Source organism: Phalacrocorax carbo, chromosome 1 (genome assembly GCF_963921805.1).
Source record: "Phalacrocorax carbo chromosome 1, bPhaCar2.1, whole genome shotgun sequence".
Lineage (NCBI taxonomy): Eukaryota > Metazoa > Chordata > Aves > Suliformes > Phalacrocoracidae > Phalacrocorax > Phalacrocorax carbo.
The window spans coordinates 95,771,184-95,785,555 of NC_087513.1; the positions used below are offsets into that span (position 1 = coordinate 95,771,184).

Below are 14,372 nucleotides of genomic sequence, written 5' to 3' on the forward strand. Positions count from 1 at the left end.
CAATATGAAAAACATATGCTGTTTAGCCTTTTATTCAGCATTTATGTATAAATTATGTGGTTTTTTCTGCACTATTAGCCTGTGGGGTGTATTGATCCACACTGTCAATATCAAGTTATGAAAAAGCAAAGAAGGCCATCTCTTTTTTAGTATGCTATCTATTGACTTTTTTTAAAAAAATGAAAAAAAAGAATTCATAGCAAAATATAATGGGGGATTTTAGAGAATTATTTTTGAGCTACAGGTTTTATTTGACTTAATAGAAACTTTTAAGTCCCTTTAAGCTATTGAATACACAGCAGCATTGCTGACTAGCATAACAAGAAGATAAAAAACAATTGAAGTAGTTTTAGCAAATAGAAAAGTGCTTTGGAAGGGCAACTGAGAAGTGTAACAGAAGTATGCTGTGGGAGTGGCCAGAGGCTGACCTCGGAAAGAGTGAGAAGTTTCACCAGGCTTTGTTGATCCCATTTTGCCTAATTAGGTATACCCTTTAAAGTTGAATTTCATTGCAGTATTGACTCAGAAACTGTTTTCCTACATTTGCTGCTCATCTCTTCACAGATAGCTATCATCCAACTTTAGTAAGCTACAACTCACTTCCCTGGCAGATGTGCCAGACTGTGTGTAAAAAATCACACCATATGTTGGGAACTATTTTAATAAATTATACTCAGTTTTCCAGTATGTTAAAAAAAATTAATGATAGTTCCTTTAGTCATGGCTATGTCTTGAACAGAAGTATCTGTAAGAAGATATGTTGGCCATCTTGTCTTTTCCTGCGAATTATGAGAACTATCCTAAGCAATGTTTTGTAAAAATACGTATCAAAGTAAATTGTTAACAGTGGCCTTTCAGCTGCAGCATCAACTGTGGGAAGGATAGCCTTTTTGCACTGTATAGTGCTCATAAAAAACACAGCTGGCTTTTCTGATGCTGACCACTACTTGTCTACCACCAGCTACAACGGTGGATGTGTCTTTTGACATGGTTCAACCCAGATCTTGTGGAAACATTGCCTCTGCTAGCCTTATACTAATTCAAACATTTTTAAGTAGGTAGATGTTTTTTCCCTATTTGTAAATATATGCTTGGAACTACACTACATTTTTTCCTACTTACAGCAACATCCCTATATATGTAACTTTTTAAAACCTGTAAGATTTACTCAAAAACCCACAAATCAGCCTGCAAGACAAATCTGACTGGTTTTGGATTAGCACCGAATCCAGAAACAGAGTTACATAATTCTGAGCCAAAAGCTAGGGTTTCCATAAATAGTGTGATCCTTTGAAATCACAGGTGATATTTTGGGGTGTTGGTTTGTGGAGAGCAGCTTAGGACTTTCCCTTCGAAGCAAAAATTTTGCTATAACAAAGCCAATGCACTACAAAGGCACTGGTGGCTTTCACTGGTCTTCCGTCCAGTTCTTTAGTAGATTTTTGAGCTTTCCTGGTTTAAAGGGACCAGATTAAAAAGCAGAGATGCGCTTACTGCTGCCAAGCACCCCAGAGCTTTGCTGGTCACTTTTCAGAGATATTGGTCTTAGCTTTGTCCTTTTGGAGCTGGGCATTGGAACAGAGGCTGAGGTGGGAAGGAAGGTAGGAAGGATGATAGTCTGACACAAGTAATTCATTTTACAGTAGCATTTTACATCAGTTACTGAGCTTTGAACTGCTCATTTGGTCTGAAGCTTTGCAGAAGTGAATGCTGGGAACAGCTTTTTTATGTAGTTTGAAAGGTTTGCTGACTTGGAAAGCCGTATCTGTTTAAGTGATGAAGATAATGCATTTAATGATGGACATCTGAATTTTAAAGGAGTATGACTGTGTACAAATTTCTTTTGCATACCTATCAAAAATTCTAGAAAATTTTGATGATTATGATTACTTTCATGATTATTGCTTTTTATATAACATTTGAAGTTCCTAAGCTGACAAAAGGTTATTAGTCATCATTATTTAGATGCAGTCTAGGTGTTTTGGTACATTCAGACTGAAGCAGCTTTTCTTCTCTGTGTTTTCCTGTGTACTACTTTAGCAGCGATGATGACAGAAAATGTTGAGAGAAATGCTGAGTGTGAACCTCCCTAGGGTAAAGCTTACAGTAATGATAACCACTATAAACTATGCACTGTAGCGTCTACTACAAAACCATCTGCTCTTGGAAGGACATAACTTTCTAAAGGCCTCTGCCTTGCAGATTGAAATTTCCCTCAATCTTTGCAAAAGCTTGTGCTAAAATAGTTCCAAATTAAGCTACAAGTGAAGCTTACAGGAAGGGAGCGTACAGGTGTGAAAGCTGTATTCTGCTGTGGGAAGCAGGGAAAATAGCCATGAAATACTGAAACAGCTGGATGTTTTGAAATCTTAGAGCAGAAATACCCTCCGTGAAATAAAGAGCATTGAGTAGTCTGGTCTGTGAAGAGGCACGCGGCACCCAGAGTTTTATTTGGTCATGTTGTAGGACTTGGAAAACTGTGGTTAAAGTGCTCCACGGGACTTTGAACTTAAACTCATGTAAGTCCCAGCCTTGAGCTCACACTTAGGGTTATGTAGAAAGCCAAGCTGTATGCATGTTTAGGAAAATTGTGCATCCTGTGCCGTGTGCGACTAGCTGAACTATGCAGAAGTTGACCAGTGAGAAGCATGATTGACCTCCAGCCTCTAGACCAGAGATGGAGAAGGGGGCTGAGGATTTATTTATTAATAAGGTGATAGAGCCTGTGCAGCCTTGGTCAGATGGGACAGGCTCTCTCAGCTAGTTTCTAATTACAGCTCATTTCTTTGTGCCAGTAAGGAACACATTTGATTTATATGAAATTAGAAAGGAATAGGAGCCTATAAGTTGTTAGTATTCATAGACAAGAGGATTTCTGAAGTGCTGACATCTTTCCTTCAGGACCTTTTCCTCATTCATAAGATGAAACTCTGTTTTAAACAAGCAAAATACTTCTTGTAGGGGAGTGATAGATGAATTCTGCTGTCGTTTAATGTCTGCTCTCTGGTGTTTTCAGTACCTCTTTAGCTTTAAATACCCTGCCTGTTTCCTGATCTGTACTGTCTGATGCCTTGATGTTGCTGGGTGCCAAGCCCCATCTCCCTTATCTGCCAGACTGTGTGCCAAAATCAGCAAGTACATAAGTGCTGCTGTTCATGTGGGTTTGGCTACTTGTGTCTTTGGAGTTAGTAGGTGTTTCTTTGACCAGCTTGTCAAAAGGGCCTCAACATCTTCCAGAGTGCAACCATGTTTTGAGTTGGGCCTTACAAAAAAAAAAAAAAAACAAACAAACCAAAAACCAATCCAAAACCAAAAAACCCCAAACAAATAAAACTCTGAATGTGCATGTCCATTCAGTTTCTTCGCATCTTCAAAGAGCTGAAGTTAGCAGTGGTGACTCCAAAGGGTAATTGCTGTCCATTGCATCAGTGCTCATAAGATGATGAATTATTTTTCCTTTGGTGTTAAAATTGCCTGTGCTCTAATATTATTCAGGGTTTAAAATTCATTGAAGGAATACTGTGATAAAGAATAAGAAACCCTTCATCAAGTTCTGTTATGTTGTTTTACAAGTGTATTACATTAAATACTGTTGGATATGTTTATCTGCAGTTAGTTTCCCTCTTGGATAATATTGATGATTCTTATGCAACTAGTAGTCCTTTTGAAGTCCTAGTCACCCACGTTGTGGATTTGTTTCGCTATTTAAACAGGTAGAGATAAGAAACAATATATTGTTTATATAACCTGTATTAGATAACATATCCACAAACACAGAGTCTATTGTTTTTAATCATATTTGTATGATGAAGATAATCAATGTTTGAACTTTTTTAAGTGTTTGCCCAGCTTCCCTCTTTTAATGCCCAGCATATGAAACAGCAAGTGATCATAGCCACTCAACTGAAATGGGGGCTGTCACATGCATGAATTTTGATAACACAAGCCTCTTTTTTTCTTGCTTACTTTAATCAGTCTTTTGACATCCTGAAGTGTATCTTCTGTTTTCTGTGCTGTGTCAGAAGATTAATGACCAAGGGTACATCTGTGTGACCTGTGTGTAAGAATACCTGTTGTCGTTCATGTGAAGAGGCTTGTTTTCAGTATCACAGAATCACAGGTTGGAAGGGACCTCAGGGATCATCTAGTCCAACCTTTCTAGGAAAAGCACGGTCTGGGCAAGATGGCCCAGCACCCTGTCCAGACAACTCTTGAAAATGTCCAATGTGGCTGAGTCAACCACTTCCCTGGGGAGATTATTCCAATGGTTGACTGTCCTCACTGTGAAAAATTTCCCTCTCGTGTCCCATTGGAATCTCGCCAAGAGCAACTGGTGTCCATTCCCCTTTGTCCTCTCCATGTGAATCCCTGTAGAAAGGGAGTCTCCATCTTCTTTGGAGCTACCCCTTAAGTACTGGTACATGGTGATGAGATCCCCTCTGAGCCTCCTTTTTTCAAGGCTGAACAACCCAGTTCTCCCAGCCTGTCCTCATATGGCAAGCTTCCCAGTCCTCTGATCATCTTGGTGGGCCTTCTCTGGACCCCTTCCAGCCTGTCCACTTCCTTTTTGTATAGTGGGGACCAGAACTGTACACAGTACTCCAGGTGTGGCCTGACAAGCACTAAGTAGAGTGGGATAATGACTTATTTATCTCTGCTGGTGATGCCCTTTTTGATGCAACCCAGCACCCTGTTGGCCTTCTTGGCCACAGCAGCACACTGTTCGCTCATGTTGAGCTTCCTGTCCACCAGGACCCCCAGGTCCCTTTCCACTGAGCTGCTCTCCAGCCAGGTGGATCCCAGTCTGTGCTGCACTCCCAGATTATGTTTTCCCAGGTGCATGACCTTACACTTCTCCTTGTTGAACTTCATAAGGTTCTTGCTGGCCCACTCGTCCAGTCTATCCAGATCTCCCTGCAGAGCAGCTCTCCCTTCTGCAGTGTCTACTTCCCTACTCAGCTTGGTGTCATCTGCAAACTTCATCAGGCTACACTTGATGCCGTAATCCAGATCACTTATAAAGAAGTTGAATAACATTGGGCCCAATATCGATCCCTGGGGGACCCCACTTGTGACAGGCCACCACTTTGAAAAAGGGCTATTTACCACCATCCTTTGGGTGCGGCCTGTCAGCCGGTTCCCCACACACTGCACAGACCCCATGTCTGGGCCATAATGCATTAATTTCTCCAGGAGGAGACTGTGGGGGACCATATCAAAGGCCTTGCAGAAGTCCAGGTTGACAATGTCCACTGCCTCCCCCACATCAGCCAGGCAAGTCACTTTGTCATAGAAGGCCACCAGGTTTGTCAAGCACTATCTGTCCTTAGTGAAGCCATGTTGGCTTTTCCCAATCACATGCTTCATTTGACTTGTGATGGCCCCTCAGGAGGATTTGTTCCATAACTTTCCCAGGAATTGAGGTAAGGCTGATGGGCCTATAGTTACCCAGATCCTCCCTTGAGCCCTTCTTGTAGGTAGGGGTAACATTTGCCTTCCTCCAGCCCTCTGGGACATCCCCCGTTCTCCATGACTCCTCGAAGCACTTTTTTACTGTGAGGGTGACCACAGGTCGCACAGGTTGCCCAGAGAGGTTGTGGAGTCTCCCTCCTTAGAGATACCCAAAAGCTGTCTGGACATGGCCCTGGGCAACTGGCTCTAGGTGAGTCTGTTTGATCAGGGTGGTTGGACCAGATCGCCTCCAGAGGTCCCTTCCAGCCTCAACCAATCTGTGATTTTATGAACTCTCCCAATTTTTTCTCTAAATAGTGCTTTTAATTGTAATGGAAAAATACTTTTCAGTGTTAAAACCCACCAAAGGCGTTATCAGTATCCATAGCTGGGACATAAATACCTGCTGTCAAGCCTTGTCTCATTTGCTCAATGCCAGACACTTTTTTTTTTTTTCCATTGGACCAACACCCAGCTGTCACTCATACACTGCTTTGTCCTTAGAAAAAAAAACAACCCCAAAACAACAAAACCACCACAAGTACTGTTAATAAAAGGTGACTTCTTGATCTTAATAGCACATAGTTATTGTTCTTGTGAAGTGTGGATGTTTCCTGACTGGTACCTAAATGGATGCTTAAGAGCACCTGTGTGTATGCCTATATAGCTGAAATCCCTTTAGGAAGTGGTGGGGAGAGTAGAAAGAAAAATCTGCCTGTTGCTACTTCAGAGCTGATAACAAGCACTTTAATAAAATATTTACTTCATTAGGCAGAGCTTTTTAGTCTCTCTTAACATATTGCATACAAGCTAATCTGGGCTACCCGAAGATAAGATGGGAGGGCCAAAACCTCAGGTAAAGATTTGGAGTGCCAAACCTAACTTGCAGTTTCCAAAGTAGTTAACTACAGTTTCTGAAGCAGGCACTAAATAGACGTAATAGCTCTTGGGTTTGGATACTTCCATTCCAAAAGCTGCTAATTGACCTCCCCTGCTCAGTGATGATGACTGCTGCAAAGAACTGTAGTGGCCAATGTGTCCTGCTGTTCTCTGGTAATGAGACCTTGCTCCTTGGGTCCAGAGAATGTAATAGGAAGCATCATTGTGGAACCTGCCGGGGCAGAAGCATCAGCAATAAAGGATTAGGTCCAGAGGGAAAATACAGGACACCTTTGTAGATGTAAAATGTCATTTGAATTGATGGACTCCAGGGTATCGAGTGAGGCTCAGCTGCCCAGTTTTCTGTTGCTTCGGTAACCGGAAGTAAGCTGTGCTGTGAGGCAGCCGAGCAGGCAGGTGAAGGTGTGCTTTGGGCAGTACCTCTGCTAGTCATAGTTTTCAGATACAGGTTCATAGTCTCCAGTGGATCTTGCATCTAAAGGGTGTTTGCACAGCACTTGGTCTGTTTTACATTCGTCACAAAAACGTTGCTCGTAAGCACATAAAGAAGGTGTTTGTGGCAAGAAAAACTCAGTATTTCAAATGGAAGGTAGAGGTAGGAAATGTGGCTGCTTTCCACATACTTCCTACAGCTTTTGTTGTTTCCTTGGAAAAACATCAGTGTCCTGGTTTTTAGATGTTCACCTTCTATCCTTTCCTCTTATATGACTCTGTTGATTTGAAAATAATAATTAGTCTAAATTATGACCTGCATCATACACTCTTGGTGAGGAACAGTAGCTCCTCTGCCTTTAAGCTGTCAGATTTTTTGTGTTGTCACCTAAATAGGTGGGTACAGTTTGGTTCTTCCCCTGTGATACACAAGCAGAGAAGGGGACAAAGAAAGATACCAGTTAGCACTGCCGTGGGGGCATGGAAAGTACTGTAACAGTATCAACAGCAAATGTCACCTCAATTTAGCAGCATCCTGCTAGGATCTTTCTCTGAGTCATCATACCTCCTGATGCTGCTGCTTTCTCCCCGTGTCTGAACCTACATGGAAAGGATTCATCTGGCTCAAAGTAGAGTTTCTTCAGCACTGGATCAAAGAGGGGGAAATGAGTTAAACCTCAGCCTTCTCAAACCTGTGTCTAAAGACGTGGAAGGAAAGTGAGGTGGATTAACCTGGTATATAGGTGAAATTCTAGCTAGTTCAAGTAGAGTTTCTCCTGGCATGTATGGGATGAGATCCTGCCTCTGAATTATTGCTGTTATTAACAGCACTGGCTCAGTTTTAGAAGGCAACATCTGAAGATCATGCAGGGGAGCTGACTGAGCTCTTAATTAGCTACATAAAGGTGCATGACAAATACAGCAAAGCAGGGCATGATGTCTGGTGACTTCTTGCAGTGTTATTCCCTACGGTTGCTTTTGTGCCCTCCTGTATTTAATGAGATATGAGGGCCTTGATGTTGACCCTGTGTTGCGTTAGGGCATGGAGCAATTTGTCATGTATTTGTAGATCCCACTTTCATTTTCTTTTTCTTAGAATGAGCAGGAAACTATGTAAAGGGCTCTCAGAAAATGATGGTTGATGGTAAGCACTGTCATATAGTTAAACAATCATTTTCTTCTTCATCCCACCATTTTACAAATACATCTAATAGCAATAGAGAGAGGAATTTCCAAATTAGTTGAGGTGGTTTTTGTTTGTTTATTTCTTAAATGTGTAGGTTTGCAAAGTTGTTTTGCAGAGATTACTGCAGTTCCTGCAGTGAAAGTTTGCAGTTATTCAACTAGTTTTCACTCCTTAAATGTAGTAGGTTTGTTGCTACAGAAGTGGGAGGAGAAAATTTTACATCTGTATTCTTGTAAGGACCATTTCTCTGTATTTAAAGTAAAACCTATGTCTTTCTGGTTCTGTGTTAACAAATTCCTAGAACACTGCATGATTTTAGTTCAGGCAGAATTTATGGCAAGACCTGATTCTTGGGGGGCGTGTCTATCTTGAGGAATGCCTTTCAGATGAAAGAGGAGTTCTAAAATCCGAGGCCAGTCTTTATCAGGCCATTCACCAATTACCTGCTCTGAATGCTATAAATGTAAATCCTTTCCAGAAGCAGTTTCATTTACACTCATGAGGCGGTTTGCCATGTCTTTGGTAGCATGTACTTGTTATATTAGCAACTTGCAGGGGTTAAACAGGTGTCTAGGAGAGAACAACATTACAGATGCCACAGAGTCATTTTATTTTCCTCTAATGACAGAGAATTATCTCCTAGCAGGAGGCGCAGTTTCTGTTTTTCTGTGTGGTGCAGAATACCGTTACAGAATTTCAGATTACTAAATGACACTTGACTGGAACTTGAACAGGTACTAACCAGCTTACTAGCTGAGTATACGTTTGCAAGTCCTTTGTACTTTTGCACCCATGGGAGAGAGGAACTAGAAAGGACTGTTTTTTCTAGCTCTAGCAGAAATTAAAATTGGGATTCAGCTTCCAAAGCTGAAGTTGCATTGTTCCCCTTCCTGGAGATCAGGATGAGCACAAGAGAGGACCAAGGGAAAAATTCATTCCAGCTTTGAATTTTACTTCCATTTGTAGTTTGAATTCATAAAACATCAGTCCTATTTCCATAAGATTGGAAGTTAGCTGATTTCTTAAAAAAAAAATTTTGTTTAATTTTTAGAGATTGCACTTACTCAGCACCATCTAGTGGACCGACTGCCGTTGTTGTTTAGAAAACAGCTGGTCTTCATAATCCATACAGCAAATTAGAGCATGCAGTCCTTATAGTGTGACTGATGTACCTAAAGTATGCTTGTGACTAACTATATAACAGAATCAGAAGATGATCAGCAGTTGTTTAATTGGAAAGGAATGCAGTGAAGGAAGGAAAGTTTAAGATACATATGTGTATATATATGCACGTATACGGTAGTAGTGCCTATTATCTCCTGCGTTCCTTTAGTCTGTTAAGCTCCAGCCTGCTTGCCTGCTTCTCTGACTTACCGTGAGATGCCGTCTAGGTTGAAAGCTTCTCTAAGGCAGGATTTTTGAATACTATTTCTTTGTGCAGTACCACACAGCACAAATCACAGCCTGATCGTCTGTGTTACAAATGATAAATACAAGCTGGTGCTAACAGTGAGCTCTGAAGTCCTCGTCTGAGGAGAATGTGCTGGAGTCATTCTAATTTAAATTGTAAGCAAGGAATTCGGTGTTTGGCTCTTTGAAAATACATTATTTTGTTTAAAATGAAAAAAAATCCCTTGGGAAAACCTCCCTGTGGAGTGCATACATGCAGAAAACAAGAGAATTGTCAGGTCATCCCAGTGGCTGCCCCAGGACTTGGGAAAATATAAGGGGTCTGCGGCTGCAGTCTTTTGGGGGTGCATGGGAACAGGCTTGCTTTTCCCAGCTCTAGCAAGAAGGGCTGAATCTCTGGAAGACTTAACGTCTCTAGAAGCCTGGGTGTTTCTGCAGGCCTGGCTACATCACCAGCATCATACTGCTCTCTCTTAAATAAGGTTTCTTTGGCAGCAAGCCTTTGATTTTTTAACTCCAGTTGAAAATGAAGGGAGGGCAAAGGGGGAGATCCTGCTTCTCTGAGCAGGAGACCCTGACAAAAGCCACAGACATGGGTGAGAGCAGGCAGCCAGGGCACTTGTTCAGTAACACCGGGCAGGCACCAGAGGCAAAACCTCCTGCCAGTGTAAGGAACAGCAAGCATCTGCCAGAGCAGGGGGAACTATGGAAAAGAGGACTAAAGCAAAGTGCATTATAGCAAGTGCACCAAATTGTAACATCTTCCCCTTTAAACTTCCTTGTGTTTTAACATTTCATCACTTCAGGGTCTGTTGTTTTCTTCAATTCACATGTTTTGGACAATGAAAATAAGTGGGTCGGTTTTATTCTGTTAATGTGTATGCATTAGCACAGTAGTGTGCTGAGTTTTCAAAAAAAGCTGTTCTTAAATAATTCATAGAAGCATTTAACTTCATTTTTCCAAAATCTAAATGAGCAGACTAGTTTGTTTCCCGGGTTTAAGAGAACCCAGTATTTGAATAACTCTTTCTTTTCCAAGTTTTTATGTAGTGCAGGAGTCAGAATATCACTTGTCTGCTGGCCTCCTCAAAATACTGCGTTGCAACATAACCTCTTCAGGCAGAATTGACTGGGTTTTCAGATGAAGAAAATAAAGGTTTAGGGATTTTGCTTTTCAAGTTTTAAGTTTGGGACAATAGCTGTGGATACTGGTTGTAGTGTGTGTGCTCATCCAGTTGAGCGTTCATCCAGTTTGAAAATCCACTTGGCTCCCACGGACTGCAGCAGAAAACATGGGTCCAAAAAGGTCATAATATTTAAATAAACAAACGTAGTGGCAGGGATCCTCTTTTTTTTTTTTTAGAGGTTTGGGGATAAGTCCTACATGCTGGAAAATAGCCATTTACAAAGGATGTGGCTCTGCTTTTGTAATAGTTGTGAACCAAACACTAGCTAACATATGGAAATTCAAGAAAACACTTAAAATTGTTTCCTCTCTTTCCGTTTCTCCTCCAGCTCTGGGATTGTACACAGTCAATGCAGTATATGGAGACACTATTACTATGCCTTGTCGTCTAGAAGTGCCAGATGGTCTTATGTTTGGAAAATGGAAATATGTAAGTATAGCATATCTTTACATACGTTAGAGTGGTATAAGATGATGTGTGTTTTTTGTGTGTGAGATTACAGGACTCCAATCGATAGGATTTCTGCCTGGGATGTGAAGACATTCATTCCTGTGTTTGTAAAACTGCAAGATTCCAATCTGCATAATTTCTGCCAAGCATAGCTTAGAGGTTTGAGGAATTAATCTCATTGTTCAAGAGAAATAATTATTCGGGAGTTCTCTGCCAACCTGTATTAGAGATCTGGCATGTTACCTAGTGGTGTCTCACTTGCTTGACAGAGCTGTCGTCGTACGTTTGAATACTTCTGAAGCGGGGTGCCTGAAGCAGGGCGTGCTTCATCCCTGGGAAAGTGCTGGCCCCAGGTCTGACTGATCTGACAGTCACTCAATACTGTTTCTTGCTTCAGTGTGTTTAATGCACCGCAAAGAAGAGGGCAGAGCTGACCTTAGAGTTGCTGTTGTTTTCGGTCTGCCATTTCTGATGCATGGATAACAGAGGCAAAAACACCAATGCTCTCCTGGTTGTCCTGGTCAGCCTCCAGTAGGAACACTGCAGGATGCGCTTCTCCTATATGCGATTGGTATCCAGGGCCAAAAGGAGCATAAGCCTACTGAAGTCAAATGAAACCTGGAAGCATACGTGAAACAAACCTCCAGGATATCAAAACCCTTTTGCTTCTCAGGCTGACATTGGGACAACTGGTTTTCCTGCTACTGTAAAGTTCATCTAAATCTCCTCTTATCTCAAACCAAAATGTTACCAGCAATAACAGGTGGTGATTACTCTGACAGGTGATTTAAAATTACATAATTCTCTTTCTCTCTTTTTAAATGGCATCCACCTGCCTATTTTACAGCAGACTGGTCTGTCGCTGGGGGTGTTTCATAATCCCCCCAGCTCCTTCCTTTGGACCTGGAAGTTTGCAGGTGTTGCAGCCCTTATCCACTCAAGAGCTCCTGCTCCACAAACATGTTTTGGGAAATGAAGTCAGAAGTCTGTGGATGACGTTTCCCTAAAAGGGACAGCGAAACTGTTTCATATATGCGTTCAGAAGATGCAGGGCCTACATTTTGCAATGTGCTTTTTAGTCTGCCAACTTTTCTTTGGAAGAAGTCCATCTGTATGAAGATGCAAGGTGGTTTTGAGAAAAAGAAATGCTTTATCTCTTTCCGGTGCATTTGGATTGCTCATCTCGGACAAGTACCAAGCAGCAAATGGAGACGTTACAGCTTCTTCTAAAGGGAAAGGGACACAAAACCTAATGTGCACAAAAGCCTGTCCAATTGCTGTGGTATGAAATTGTTGACACAGCCCACACAACCAAGTGAAAGTGATATTCATTCTCCCAGGGTAGCTCCCAGCATGGCCACTCTTGTTTTCAGCAGGGGGAGGGTTTGGTTTAGGTTTTTTGGTTGAGTAATTATTTCATTGGAAGAAGGAGGAACTCTTGTTTACTGCTGTGCTGCCTTGGGAGTAGCAATTTGGGTTGCTGGTGGGAGCCCAGGGGCACTGGGAGACTTTCACCGTGGCAGGAGCAGGTGTTGCTCCCTTCAGCATCTACCTGTGCGTGCTTGTATGCTGGGTAGGCTTACAGAGTTAAGAGCTTGTTTGCGCTTGACAGCCAAGTTGCATGTATCAAGTCAAAGCAAAGCTTTCTTTCCTGTGTGGCAGACATCTAGAGTAATCCGGGAGTTAAAAGTGGGAGTGAGAGAAAGACTGTGAGGGAATTTAAACTTCATGTTGGCTGTTGCCTCCTGCTCCCTGCCCCGCTCTGACACCACTCATCTCTTGTCACAGCGTCGTCATGCTTTTGTGGGCTCTGCAGTCAAGCTGAGATATTGTCCTGGGAACACTATGCGCATCAGTGCTGCAAGGTGCAGGGGACAAAAGGGAACAAAAATCTCTTCCAGCCCCCAGCACAATACCGAATGTAAAGATGGAGTCAATCTTTCACCTCACTTTATTTAAAGGCAGACAGTGTCTGTCCCTGCTCTGTGTATGTTATGTGGGGCAGGGCATGAAATCCCAGAGAACTCAGCCTGTAACTTTGTGTCTCATAAAAATAAATTTTTGATATGGTAGGTTTGAGCAAGACTGTCAACTTTGTATTCCTTCTTAGGATGGTAACTGCATACTTATTAATATAGGGAGGATGTCTAGAAAATGATATTTTGCAGATTATCCTGAGATGCATAAATAACAGTGTTTGATTGAACATATATTCCCATGCCACAAGCTGTTGGGTCCTTTAAAAACAAATTTAAAAAGTGCTAAAAACTGATTTAGAATAAAATAGGCAGTTATGCCTGATTAAGTCCTGCATTTGGAATGAAGTCTGAATATCCCAGACAAACAATATGAATATGTAAAACAATCATGGAAAAAAAAGGAAACTGAAGTTTTGGAGCCTGGCTCACGAACACTTCAATTTCAAATACTTTTTCATACACGCAGAGGCAGGTGGTGCCAGAAACACCAGCCTTCATCAGAGAAAGCCCTGTGCGATGCTGAGATTGAGCCAAAGGATTGAAATTATTTCTACTGATGATATTCTCAATGTGTACCACGGCAGTCTTAAAGTAGCTCTCATATTACACTGAATTTCTTGTTTGTACAGGAGAAATTAATCAGGAAAAAAGCCATCTGGTGTAGTGTTTGGATTTTTTTTTTAAATTATAGGTTTGTACCAATTGCAGATCTTCAGGAACTTCTAAATGAGTGTTTATGCAAAACAGAGGTGTTTATCCTTTTACTATAGGAAATGCCAAATGGATCTCCAGTATTTATTGCCTTCAGATCATCGACAAAAAGAAATGTACAGTATGATGATGTACCAGACTACAAAGACAGGTTGAGTCTCTCAGAAAACTATACGTTATCCATCAAGAATGCAAGAATCAGTGATGAAAAGAGATTTGTATGTATGCTAGTTACAGAAGATGATGTTTCTGAAGAGCCAACGATAGTCAAAGTCTTCAGTAAGTAAATCTACTTGTTACTACCATTAACATTCATCAGCATCTGAATCGTAAATTATGGAAACTTTGCTTAAGGGAAAGATTAAAGCCAAGAAAGTAAGTTTGCCTGAGTAAATTACTAAGACTAGCAAATTTCTGCAGCTTTCAAAAATGTAATCTACTGGTGGCATTTACGTAACAGGACTGCCTGCACTTGCAGTTTATTCATGATAAGTGCTGGCTCAAAGAGAATTTTAGGCTTTGATAATGACTCACTTATGTGATGTCATTTGGCCTGGGAAATGAAAAATGTAAAATTAGCACATATTATTTTCCATTTGTTCTCAGAGTGAATTTTTCAGCAGGAGGGAAGCATTAACTGTGTGCGGTCTGCAGGATTAGATCAGT

General features: G+C 41.4%; 1 protein-coding gene across 3 annotated transcripts in view; it reads left to right on the plus strand.

Annotated features, from left to right (window-relative positions):
- ALCAM (activated leukocyte cell adhesion molecule) overlaps positions 1 to 14,372 on the plus strand; it is a 120,539-nt gene that overhangs the window by 74,263 nt on the left and 31,904 nt on the right. For all 3 annotated transcript variants that reach the window (XM_064467841.1, XM_064467831.1, XM_064467847.1), the window contains exons 2-3: positions 10,895 to 10,995; positions 13,766 to 13,985. In XM_064467841.1, coding sequence (XP_064323911.1) covers positions 10,895 to 10,995; positions 13,766 to 13,985 — 321 coding nt within the window. The remainder of the gene's footprint in view (positions 1 to 10,894; positions 10,996 to 13,765; positions 13,986 to 14,372) is intronic.